Genomic DNA, 12,377 nt, shown 5'->3' with positions numbered 1-12,377 from the left:
TCTGTTCTGTACGACATCTATTGCACGTCTGTCCGTCCTGGAAGAGGGATCCCTCCGCAGTTGCTCTTCCTGAGGTTTCTCCCGTTTTTTTTCCCCGTTAAAGGGTTTTTTTGGGGGGGGGGTTTTCCTTAGCCGCTGCAAGGGTCCTAAGGACAGAGGGATGTCGTATGCTGTAAAGCCCTGTGAGGCAAATTGTGATTTGTGATATTGGGCTTTAATAAAATTGATTGAAAATTGATTGATATGAGATATGAATGTATAGTATATCTATATCCTACTATCCTACTATTAAATGAAGAAACCTCTGTGCCTCCGTCTGTCATCATCCGTTTTCCTCCTCACTGCTTTGACCTATTTCTCTGAACTTGCACATAGGCTTTCATCTTGGTCATGTGCAGACTACCACAATGCCGTTTTTGCATTTTTCCCACATTTCTACTGTTTATATTCGCGTTTTTCCACTACACATTCATACTGTGAGCACCATTAGCAGCGCGAGTTGCGCATGCGTGGAGACCACAGTTTGGCTGGGAAGCTTTTATCTCCAACACTTGCGGATTGAAACCACTTGGAAAACACCTGCGCTCGGACCACAGTTTATGGCTGGGACATGCAATTTCAAGCACCAACACTTGCTGAAGACTAAGGTAATTATTTTACTGAACGAACGCGCGTCTGTGTGCGCAGGCCAGCCGTTACGTATTTTCACTTTACTGACATTAGCCTACAAACATTACAAACTAAACATTGCGCTGTGCACTTTGCACTGTTTCTTTCATTCCTTCTCCGTGTTGCGTGTGTACCTGTGTGCCCGTGCACGGCCCCACGCACGCGCGTGCATCCGTGCCGTCAGCCAAAACTATGCTCCATGTATTTTGCCATAAAGTATGTTTCTAAATACAGTGTGCATTGTTTGTCTTACATTAGTATTTATTACACAGTGCATTTACAGTGCTCTCATTTTGCATCTCCTCTAATATATTGTTTTTGATTTCTTATTCCTCTATACATAACACATTCCTGGGTATGGACTAGTAATAATTTAATGACCCAACTTGCTCTGTTGATTGTTGTCATTTGTGTAATCAGTTGGAAATTTTATTCACTGCCTTTTAATTGTATTTGTGCTTTGGCAGCACACGTTGACTGTCATGCCAGTAAAACCCAACGAATTGAACTGAATTGATTTGAATTGAATAACAGTGTGGAAAGGACAGCTCAGTCCCTTCATATAGCTGTGGAGCCAAATGTAAGACATGATGAGATAGTGGTGATAGCCAGGGAGGTGCCTCCAGTGGAGAGAAGCAAGGGAGATAATGTGTCTTTTTTTGGGCTTGTACTGCAAATTTAGCAACAAATATAATAATAATAATATAAGAATAATAAAAACTCAGCGTGATAGGTTTCAGTATGTAACTAATTTTACGGGATGACAGATTGGAAAATTAAGAAAAATAAAAACGTGAAAAATTTGGATTCAGTGTACAAAGGTCTTTCAGATTCAGAGCAAGGAAAAACAAAGATATCTGATATAGTCTAGATTCCAAGGAGAGAGAAGAAATCAGGAAAAGCAGCATTTCAGCCAGAAGAGGTATTAATACAATATTATACAATACAATATTATATAATATTATAGCCAAAATATCTTTTATTTTGATGTGACCATATATATATATTCTTAAAGAGCAAATAAAACACTTGTTTCAGTTGAACACCAATATGGGTATTCAGTAGTGCTGTTGAGTTCAGGTCCAAATATTGACACTTGTGCAAAGTATCTGAATTCTACATATTGTGTTAATATACAGAGTGTCTGTTCTCTACAGGTTGAAACCTGATTATTGAATTTGAATTTTGCTATTGGCTGATGAAGTTACCGACAGTCATGCACTGGCTTGGTTTGGTGTGGCCTGTCAGCCCAGCGCAGCAGGGCTTTGCATTTCCATTACAACAGGGCTACCTGCTTGAAGGTGTGTCTTTAACTGATGACGGCTAGTCTTGAGTGATGATATTTTAAAGCAACATGCTGATCCCAAGCTTAAATCCCATTATTTTTGCTGCATGTGTTTTTCCATCACACAGCAGTGCAGGTAAAATAAGTTACCTGTTGGAGGTGAGCTGTTTGCAAAGGTGCAGTAAGAGCCTGCTGTCTGCAGCTCTTCATCAACATCTCACTGTGACTGATTCTGATTTTACTCTTTCTACCTGCAGTATTATTAAACTTGTCTTTATTGAAGAAAAGTAGCTAACAAGGTCTGCTAAATCTACATTTCATTTCTTATAGATTCTTTATAATAAAAGTCCCCAGTTTCTTTGTTATTTAAAACTTTTATTATGAAGCAGCAAAATAAAGAATGTTGAGTTTTTGAGCAGCAACTTCACACAACTTCTAATACAGCTGAAAGTGTACATGAAACAGTAAAATAAATCAGATATCTAAGGTACAAACAGGATGCAGGAGAGAAACTAAACTCCAAACCACAGAGATTCAGTTTGAAGCTAAAAAAGTACTGAGAGCTGAACACAGACTTTTAAAAACATCTTTCTCTCTGGTCTCCTGCAGACAGAGGTGAGTAGATTCTCGCAACACACAGGGCTTGTTTGAGGGGGAGAAGCAGGGTTGTCGGGGTCAGCTGCAGTCTGCAAGATGTCACCATTACCCGCTTAAGGACAGGCAGACTAGTTTTTGGACCTACTCTGGAGAGGGTCCATCTCTGGCAAAGCTCAGCGTGACACAACACGTTTAAACTGATAATGGAAACACAAATCAGTATGGTATGGCTTGACTTGGCGTGGCCAAAAGTGATGTGCGTGTATTGTTTTCAAAATAAGGATAATAAAACTGAGGATAAGTAATGTGACTGACGTCAGTGCCACACAGAGGCATGTAGATGAGGGAAGCACTTCCGCATGACATCATTCACTTATCCTTCGGTTTATTCTGCTTGCTGCTTCACTTCTGGCTTTTCCTGGCAAGCCCCGCCCGACTCTGCCTCTGATTGGCTACATTGCACTTCTTGATGTGTCTCTCACATGTCTTGTCTATAGACTGTATATATTTAATGTCTTTGTAGTAGACACTAGAGAAATAGACACAACAAGGACCGAGAAAAGAGCTGAGAGACAGACAGCAGTATTACTTAGGAAGAGAGAAGGGAGGGAGAGATAGGGATGCATGATATTGGACTTTTTGCCACTATGCAATGTGCAGATATAAAACAACTCATTTGGCCAATAACAGATATCGATATATCCACTTTTTTCCCCACCTTATTTTAGTGATCATCAAGTCTCTTCTATAGTGGAATTAGCATCATATTATTCATGCATACTCTTATCGTGATGGTTCACCAACAGATGGAGACATGAAATACAATACTTGTCATTGTATGTAATATTCATTCACTGTGCAAAATAAGAAAAGCATGCTGGGTAATTCTGATAGTTCATTTTAAAGCTGACATTGGTAGGCCAATATGTAGAGTAACTGGTAGCTTAGCTCACCACACCTTCCAAGTAGCTTGCCCAACACTGACTGTAACGTTTTAGCAAAAATGTATGTGTTTGGTAAGTACTGAGCATACCACTGGATAAATGAGACTTGGACTATACCGCACGAGTTGTGTGAGAGCTTGTTTTTACACACTTTTGCTGTTGTTAAATGATGTTCCTATTTACTTCAGAAGAATGTTGGTCTTTTTTGGATTCTCAGTTAACAGTGGAGGCATGAAAGATAAAAAGTTTTCTCACAAACGTAACACATGGTAAGTAATTGCTACACAAATTATCATTTTGCAGTGAAAGTAGTCTTAAGAAGGGATGAACTCAACAATCATCGATCAAGATGCTTTTGGGTGCACCACAGCAAGTCTGTCGTCACTGATTTGTTTTGAACCCAGAGAGAGCTGCACACCTGCCATTTTTTGCCTGATGTAATTTCATATTGATTATTGATTGAACCTGTGGGAGTCCTGGGTTAAACTGATGTCTGAGGGAAAACTCACATTACTAGTTGCACAGAACTGCCTTTGGCCGTCCTTGATCTCTGGGCTGAATTTCTGGAGCAAGGCTTTCTGCACCCTCCAGATGGGTGGGGGCTCCCGGCCTGTCTGCAGGGCCATCTGGTGACACAAACAGACTCAGTGTATACCATTAATGTTAAGTTATTAATGCACCATGCATACGTCCAGGAGCTGTGGGGGGACTCACCTTAAGCATCCCGATGTCCTCAGTTCGAACCACAAACTCATCCCGTTCACGGAAGATTCCCTCGCCTCCACTCTCACTGTCCTCCTCCTCACTCTCCCCAGCTATGGCGGCGTCAGCCTGCTTCTTTGCCAGGTGGAGGGAGGTAAGACGCTGGGATGCTGGGGCCTCTTCCGGGGTTGGAGGTGATGGTGGCGAAGAGGATGAAGATGGTGAGGAAGAGGTGGGTGAAGAGGGGGAAGGCTGCTCAGCTTCAGGTTCCTGGTCTTGATCAGAAGATGATGGTGGAGGTGTGGTAGATGGAGGGGGGATGGACTGGCCCAGGGGAAGGTTGGAGAGGGGTGAGGATGGGATGGCGGGAGGGGAGGTGGAGGGGGGTGGGGAGGTGCCTGCAGTCGGAGGGGGCTGGTAGGACGACTGCTGCTGCTCAGAAGGAGGATAAGTTGGATTTGGCTCTTCTTCATCCTGCTGGACTGGCAGTTGGGAGGGTACAGAGAGACTGAGGAGAGGGAGTGGTGAAGGTGAGGAGTAGGTGGGTGAGGGGGAGATGGACGGTGATGTGGATGGAGGTGCAGCAGCAAGCGCAGGTCCTGATGGAGAACCTGGAAGACAGGGTGAGGGGTGGGAAAAGTTAGCCAGAGTTCTAAGTTCTTCAGATGACATAAAATTACACTACGATTACATTTTGATTCCCTAGTTTGGTTGGCAGATTAAAAACGCCCAAATAAATACAACCTCATTCTGTGTCAACCACGTTTACACACTGACTCAGAAACTATTGTTCTTCACTAAAGTTTTTGGAACAGTTTCGAACTTGAGGCTTCAAAATGGGATTCCACAAACCACTGGGCAGTGTTGGGGGTAACGCTTTACAAAATGCACTGAATCTTTCATTTATCCACACTGATCCACACTGCTTCACTTCCACCAGTATGCCACCAGAAAAATATCCCCTAAGTGTCCTCCTTGATGTTTCAACTGAAACTCAAAATCATCAAGGAGGACACTGACATGTGACACCCATTTGCATCTTTTAACAAAGACAAAGTTCAAGACATGATCTACATTTTTTGAGTAGCCGAGAAGTTGACAGCCTTAAATAAATCTAAAGTGGCACACAGACAGTAACAAACAGATACATTACCTTCAACCTTAGGAACCTCCAAAATCTGTATTTCAGACATCCTTTCCCCTTCCTCCTCCTGCTCCTCCTGCTCCTCCAGTGCTCCCTGCTGCAGATTCTCTGGACTTCTCATTATTTCTTCATTGTCTGCAGTCTCCTCACCCCCCCCCCTTTCCTCATCTCCTCCTTGTTCAGCCTCCCTCTCCTCTGTGTTTACTCTATTTGACTGTAGGGAGACTGATTGTTGCTCGTCCTTGTCCTGTATGTGATCCTGTGTGTACTTGAGCTCCTCCTCTTTTCCATTCTCGATACTGGGGATGAGGGGAGGTATGGCAGGGAGAGGGGGGCTGAGCGGCGGCTCCTGTGGCGTAGGCGGGGACAGGGTGGGTGGGGCCTTGATCATGGCAGAAGCCATGGCAGCTGCCAGCGAGTGTGGGGTGTCATAGAGGGCGGAGATGGCAGAGGAGATGCTCTTCTGCAGGTCCTGGTTTTTGCTGACCGAGTCTTCCTCATCAGAGGAGAAGGAGGGCAGCGTCTCCAGGTTCCTTTTCAGCTCCTCATCCAGTGGCTTGCAGGGACTTGGACAGCTGCTGAGAGCCAACTCCGCCCCCTCGCCCTGCACTTCCTCACTGAATGTCTCTGGAGGCTGCTGTGGAGGAGTTGGTGGTAGGGGAGGCGAAGGTGGGGATAAGGGCCTGATCCCTCCCTTCAGAGAGGAGCAGGGGTTTAGGGATTCCTGCTCAGCTCCATCTTGTTCCGGTTCAAGGCCTGACTGTTTTTTGCCTGTCTTCAAGAAGTCCAAAAAAGAGGCCATGAAGCCAGGTTTGAAATCGAAAGCCTTGTCATCAGCCTGCAAAAGGAAAAGAGCATATCCTCATCACTGATGTGTGCTTTATGATGTTAGCATAAAGCACTGGAATGGCTTGTCAGTTTGCTGTATTCCTCTGTACACTGCAAAAACCAGTTTCAACTTGTTATTTGATCAACAGGGCATCTGTCTTCAAAGCAGCATTCAGTGATTTTCCTTCACCACTAGGTGGCAGCGAAGCAAGCTGTTACTATAGCTGTTACTATAACTTCATCACCTTATAAAGTTATTGTTATAGTGACCATGTTAAAAAAAATGTTGCCAATTTACACATCTAGCTCACACCAGTGGTGGAATGTAACCAAGTACATTTACTCAAGTACTGTACTGAAGTTCAGTTTTTAGATACTTGTATTTTATTTGAGTATTTCCATTTTATGCTACAACCTAAATACAAAAAATTGTATGCTGTGTAAAAGGTAAATAAAAACAGCATTTTTAATGTTCAAACTGATAAACTTTATTGTTTTAGGTAAATATATACTCATTCTGAATTTGATGCCTGCAACACGTTCCAAAAAAAAAATAAAAAAGATTTCACCATCAACAATCAATAATATCATCAATACAACACTTTGGAAAACCATTGCCACTAAACCCAGTTTGATGCTGCATCTACAAATGCAAGTTAAGACCCTACCATGCAAAGTGAAAGCCATACATCAACAACATCCAGAAACACCACCAACTTCTCTGGGCCTGTGCTCATCTGAGATGGACTGACACAAATTGGAAAAGTGTGCTGTGGTCTGACAAGTCCACATGTCAGACTGTTTTTGGAAATCATGGACGTCATGTCCTCCAGGTTAAAGAGGAAAAGGACCATCCAGATTGTTACCAGCTTTAAGTTCAAAGCCAGCAACTGTGATGGTATGGAGGCGTGTTGGTGCCCATGGCATCATGGGTAACTTCCCATCTGTGAAGGCACCATGATTGCTGAAAAGTACAAGGTTTTGGAGCATCATATGCCGCCATCCAGACGACGTCTTTTTTGGGGACAGCCCTGCTTATTCCAGCAAGACAATGAGACACATTCTGTACGTGTTCCAGCAGCATGGCTTTATAGTAAAGAAGTAGCAGCTCAGTCCATGGGGACTTGGCTTGGGAACCAGAGGGTTGCCAGTTCAAGTCCCTGTATGGAGGAAGTATGGAGCATGAACTGGTAGCTGGAGAGATGCCAGTTTGCCTCCTTGGCACTGCCGAGGTGCCTTTGAGCAAGCCACTGAACCCCAACTGCTCGGGGTGCCTGTCCATGGGCAGCCTTGCTCTGACATCTCTCCATTTAATGCATGAATAGGTTCTGTTTGTGCATGTGTGTGTATTTAAGGCCTGTGTGTATATGATACCAGAGTGAAAAAAATGAATCTCCCCTTCAGGGATTAATAAAGTATTTATTTTTCTTCTTCTTCTCCTTCTTCCTCAGAGATATTCAGGTTAGGTTAATTGGTGACTCTAAATTGCCCGTAGGTGTGAATGTGAGTGTGAGTGGTTGTCTGTCTCTGTGTGTCAGCTCTGTTACTAATACTACTACTACTACTACTACTACTACTACTACTACTACTACTACTACTAATAATAATAAAACATTTTATTTATAGGCGCCTTTCAGGACACTCAAGGTCACTGTACAAAAGACAATAATAATAAAACAATCAATAAAACATGACAATCAAAAAACGCAATACATAACGTAATACATAAAACAGCAGTAAAGTGCAACAGTGAGGTCATTCCAGTCCAGATTAAAGGGCGTATGCCTGTCTGAAAAGGTGAGTTTTGAGGTGGGATTTGAAGGAGGTGACAGAGTCCGAGTGTTTTATGTCCTGGAGTAGAGAGTTCCACAGGCGGGGGGCCGAGCGGCTGAAGGCTCTCGACCCCATGGTGGATAAGCGAGCAGTTGGGAGGGTGAGTTGAATGGAGGAGGAGGACCTGAGAGTACAGCTGGGTATGTTAATGTGAAGGAGCTCAGCAAGATACTGAGGGGCAAGGTTGTTGATGGCCTTGAAGGTGAGAAGTAGGATTTTATATGTGATGCAGAATTTGATTGGAAGCCAATGGAATTGCTGCAGGACATGCGGAATATGACTAGAAGAGGGGGTTCTGGAAATAATTCTGGAGGCAGAGTTTTGAACCAGTTGCAGTTTATGGATGGACTTGTCTGGTAAACCCAAAAGACAGGTAGGTGGACAGGTAGAGCTGGGTGTCATCTGCGTAGCAATGACTGGTGAAGTCTGGTGACCTGTCCAGGGTGTACCCCGCCTCTCACCCAGCTGGGATGTGCTTCAGCCCCCCCGCAACCAGAACAGGATAAGGGGATACAGATAATGAATGGATGAATGAATTAATCAATTAATATGATTAGTTGACTAACTGGTCTATAAATTTGGTCTATGAAATGTCCAAAATAGTGGAAAAAGTCCAAAAGAATGTAATCACACTTTTGAGTCCAACCAACAGTGTAAAACCTTAAGATATTCAGTTTACTGTCAAACAAGAGAAGAAAAGCTAGGACTAGGAAATGTTAGGCATTTTAGCTTGATAAATGAATTCATGATTAATTAATGATAAGCAGTTATCAAAATAGTCGCAGGTTATTTTTCCAGTGAACTGATATAGTGTCAGCTCTACATGCTCTTGTAAAGACAACAAGTGAAGTCTCATCCAAGCAGCAGTGTTTGTTTAAATTCGTTAAAGATTTTGTATATCTGCATGTAACTGATGTGATTGTTCATGGCTGGTCGACCACACTGTGTGTTGTCACCCAATACTGACACTCCAAGATGAATCATCTCACCATACATTTCTATTCTGTCAAGTCATCAAATGATTGATCACATGTGCCCTTAGAGCAGGAATAGTTAATTGTGTGGATGCTGATTCATCATCCACACAATTAATAACTACTTGTACTGTTCCTGCTGTTTGACCTGTGAATGTCAGACACAGATCATCAACAATCATCAAATCTTTAATCTACTTCACTTTGGAATTCTACTACTCTACATATTGTTATCTACAGACTTCATTTAAGCTTTAATCAGGTCAAAAAATTATGATACTTCTCCTGTACAATTTTCCATCAACTACTACTTCTGCATACTTTCAGCAAAAGAGATTATTAAAATGTTAAAACATTATGCTCTTTTAAGACATTTCTAGATGTATTCAACTTTCTTCCTACTTTTTATGTCTTTAAAATGCAAAGCATTTCTCAAATTCAGCCTTTTCAGTTAACTTTTGAAAGTGTTAAAGTTTAGTTTCCAGCTTTTCTAACAATGTATTTCAGCTCTCAGCTTCTTTAGGTAATGCAGTTCAGCTTCCCTTTCTGCCAATTTTACATTGTAGCTTCCAGTTTTTTTTAGCAGTGTAGTCAATGCATTTGAGCTTCCATATCTTACAGGCAATTAGTTTGTTTTGTTTGTGTTTCATTTCATTTCTGTTAAATATCTGCCTCGCCAGCAATGTTTTTAGATTCATTTCAGCTATCGACATCAACATGCATTCTCTGCAAGAAATGCATTTTAGAGTTAGACTACATCTGCTACAGTGTTAATGCTTTAAGAACATACTTAACACTTACCAAGTTGTAGTCTTTAGTACATCAGTGATGTTAAAAGGAAAAATAACTGTAATGCCACATTGACATGTGCAGATAGTTAAGGTGCACGAAAAGTGATTTCAAATAAAACCAATTACAGCCTTTTTCTTGTTGTTTGCACACTAGAGGAATGCATATTGATTCAGCTAACATATCACTCGCCATGACCAGTGCTATATCATACAGTCATTCCAAAACATGGTGTGTTCTCCTCGAGTCTTTAACAATTTTAAGAGCCCTCCAGTGTTTTTCTGCATTTAGGAATGTCTTTAGTGATAGATTTGTGAGTAGGATTAAAAGAGAAGTGACTCATTCAACTCTAAGATTGCACTGTAAGCAGTAAAATAAATACAGGCCTTGGACAGTAGGCTATACTGTAGGTAATAAAGCTGAACAGACAGCAGGTGGCGGCAAGGGTTCTGCGCTGAAAAATGTAGTAACCATGGCAACAGCTGCCCTGGTAACAGCCATCTCTCTCTTCTCTCTTTTGTCAGTCAGAAAGAACTGGCTGTCAGTCAACTATAACCTCCTTCTCTACAAACTTCAAATCAAAAAATCATGATTGAACATTAAATTTTGTGTTTTTGTTCCAGTGGAGGTGACATCACTGAGAGTAGGTGTTTCTGTGATGATCTGGAGAATTCAAGGATGAGGCCGATCATGGAGTTCTTTCTTAATGCACGTTTTATTACGAGCTTGGATCAACAATGGCTCCATAATATTGTGTTTTTGTTCCAGTGGAGGTGGCATCACTAAATCAGTTAGTTTGAACAAGTACCTGAGGAAAATACCACCTATGTACATAGGTATTGCATTAATTGCCTTTAGGCACCTGATGTGTGAAGAAGGTGGAGAATGTGTTGCTCTCTCTCACAGAGGCTCAAGTTTGAATGGATGAGGTATGAATTATATATGAAGCTCTGGGCTTTGCTCATTTTTGTAGAGGGTGTGAAGCAACTTACTGAACTGGAGAGTTTCTGCATAGCAGCCCAGGCTTCAGGATTCAGTGGATCATCCATTTCTTTCTTCCATGTCATCTGTGTTAACATCAGAGAAAAACACTTTCAAAAATCTCTTTAGCAAAGCTGAGGTCAAACTCTTTACAGAGACTGTTACATATAAAGGTTACTCTTTCTTTTCATGAACAACAATGTAATGTGATCCCTTTACAGATGTTCACAGATGCCTGTTATCTTGAAGATTTCATGGTAGGGGCTGCTTTAAATCAGGGACATGTTTATCCATCTAGATTATATGTAAGACAAAGAATGTCAGTAAGTTACAAGGTAAAGCTTTATTTATATAACACTTTTTAAAACATACAGTTACATTTAAAATGAGAGAAAATTCAGTTCTGTGTTTGTCTCTATACAATTTTACTAATATCTGTTGTTGTCTATGTGTATTACCATCTCTCATATTTGAATCTGAGTTTGAATCTGATATTTAGAATAACTTAAAGGGGCAAAAAGCGAAATCGTTTCACCGCTAGGTTTGCTGTTGTGCACTGCCTGTAGACCAAAACAAAGTGTGTCATGAGCCACACCTCCCTCTACCTCTGCTCTCCACCCCCCACCCCCCCTCCACTCCACTCGCCTCGTCTGTGCAGCCGAGCACCGCAGCATCTCCACGGACTATTACATCCAGGCGGTCCGGGTGTTTCTTCCGCAGGCTCCACTTCACTCAGCTTCACTCAGCTGCCCGATAAACCCACTGCCTCTTCCCACATTAACCTGAATAACAAACCAGGGCTCGGTGCTCCGGTTGGATCCAAACGGAGAGCCGGGGCTAGCTGGGAAGCTAGCGGAGACTAACTGGCTGGGCTGGCAGCTGAGTGAAGTGGAGCCTGAGGAGGAAGCACCGGTTAGCCCCGGTTTCACTACAGGCAGATTCACTCGCCACAGGGACGAGGAAATAAAACCTAAACAGCCAACTGAGTTTGGCTTACTTTAGCAGTTAGCGATGTCTTTCACTCACTCTTAGGGTGGCCATACATCCGGATTTAGGCCGGACAGTCCGGAATTTAAATGCCTTGTCCGGCGTCCGGTGCAGCCTCAAGCCGGACGCTTATTTGTCCTCCTTTTTGGAGTTGCACCTGAACGCAACGCTGCATATCGTCCAATGGTGTAAGACAACATTCTGATTTTATGCATGGGCTTTATGAAATGAATATGTACTAGGTTTAAAACGATACAGACTTTTGAAGGTTGTTAACAGTATTTTGGCTATGTTTTATGTGGACTACCCTCTGCAGGAGATGGAAAGACCCACAGGCAGTGGAGGCTTGCCTATGAGGACCCTGGAGGTGCTGTTGTCTCCTGAGCTGCTGCAGCAGGTGAAGGTGGATTTTGCTGAGGGCTGAGGCCATATTGAAGAACAGGATACTGAGGACAGGGACTTAAATCAGTTAAAATACAGGTGGACTGCAGCTGCACACACACATACATAAACACAAATACACTGCAGACATGTCCCCAAAGGACTGAATCACTGTGGAATACACTGTGGACTTTTCAGTTCAATATTCACCCGTTACATGGTGTTTTTTCTTCTTACTGTCTTTTGTTGTTTACATAAAAAAA

General features: G+C 42.4%; 1 protein-coding gene across 6 annotated transcripts in view; it reads right to left on the bottom strand.

Annotated features, from left to right (window-relative positions):
- Window positions 1–12,377, bottom strand: part of prr12b (proline rich 12b) — a 111,825-nt gene that overhangs the window by 50,503 nt on the left and 48,945 nt on the right. For all 6 annotated transcript variants that reach the window (XR_007571633.1, XM_050070223.1, XM_050070224.1 and 3 more), the window contains exons 6-9: window positions 10,758–10,832; window positions 5,351–6,179; window positions 4,210–4,808; window positions 4,005–4,121 (exon numbers count right to left, since the gene is read on the bottom strand). Coding sequence is in view for 5 of the 6 variants with exons in the window: in XM_050070223.1 (XP_049926180.1) it covers window positions 4,005–4,121; window positions 4,210–4,808; window positions 5,351–6,179; window positions 10,758–10,832 (1,620 nt within the window). In the remaining variant the exon portion in view is untranslated. The remainder of the gene's footprint in view (window positions 1–4,004; window positions 4,122–4,209; window positions 4,809–5,350; window positions 6,180–10,757; window positions 10,833–12,377) is intronic.

The sequence above is a fragment of the Epinephelus moara genome, chromosome 18, assembly GCF_006386435.1.
Source record: "Epinephelus moara isolate mb chromosome 18, YSFRI_EMoa_1.0, whole genome shotgun sequence".
In the NCBI taxonomy this organism is placed as follows: domain Eukaryota; kingdom Metazoa; phylum Chordata; class Actinopteri; order Perciformes; family Serranidae; genus Epinephelus; species Epinephelus moara.
This window is presented reverse-complemented; position numbering and strand designations above follow the sequence as displayed.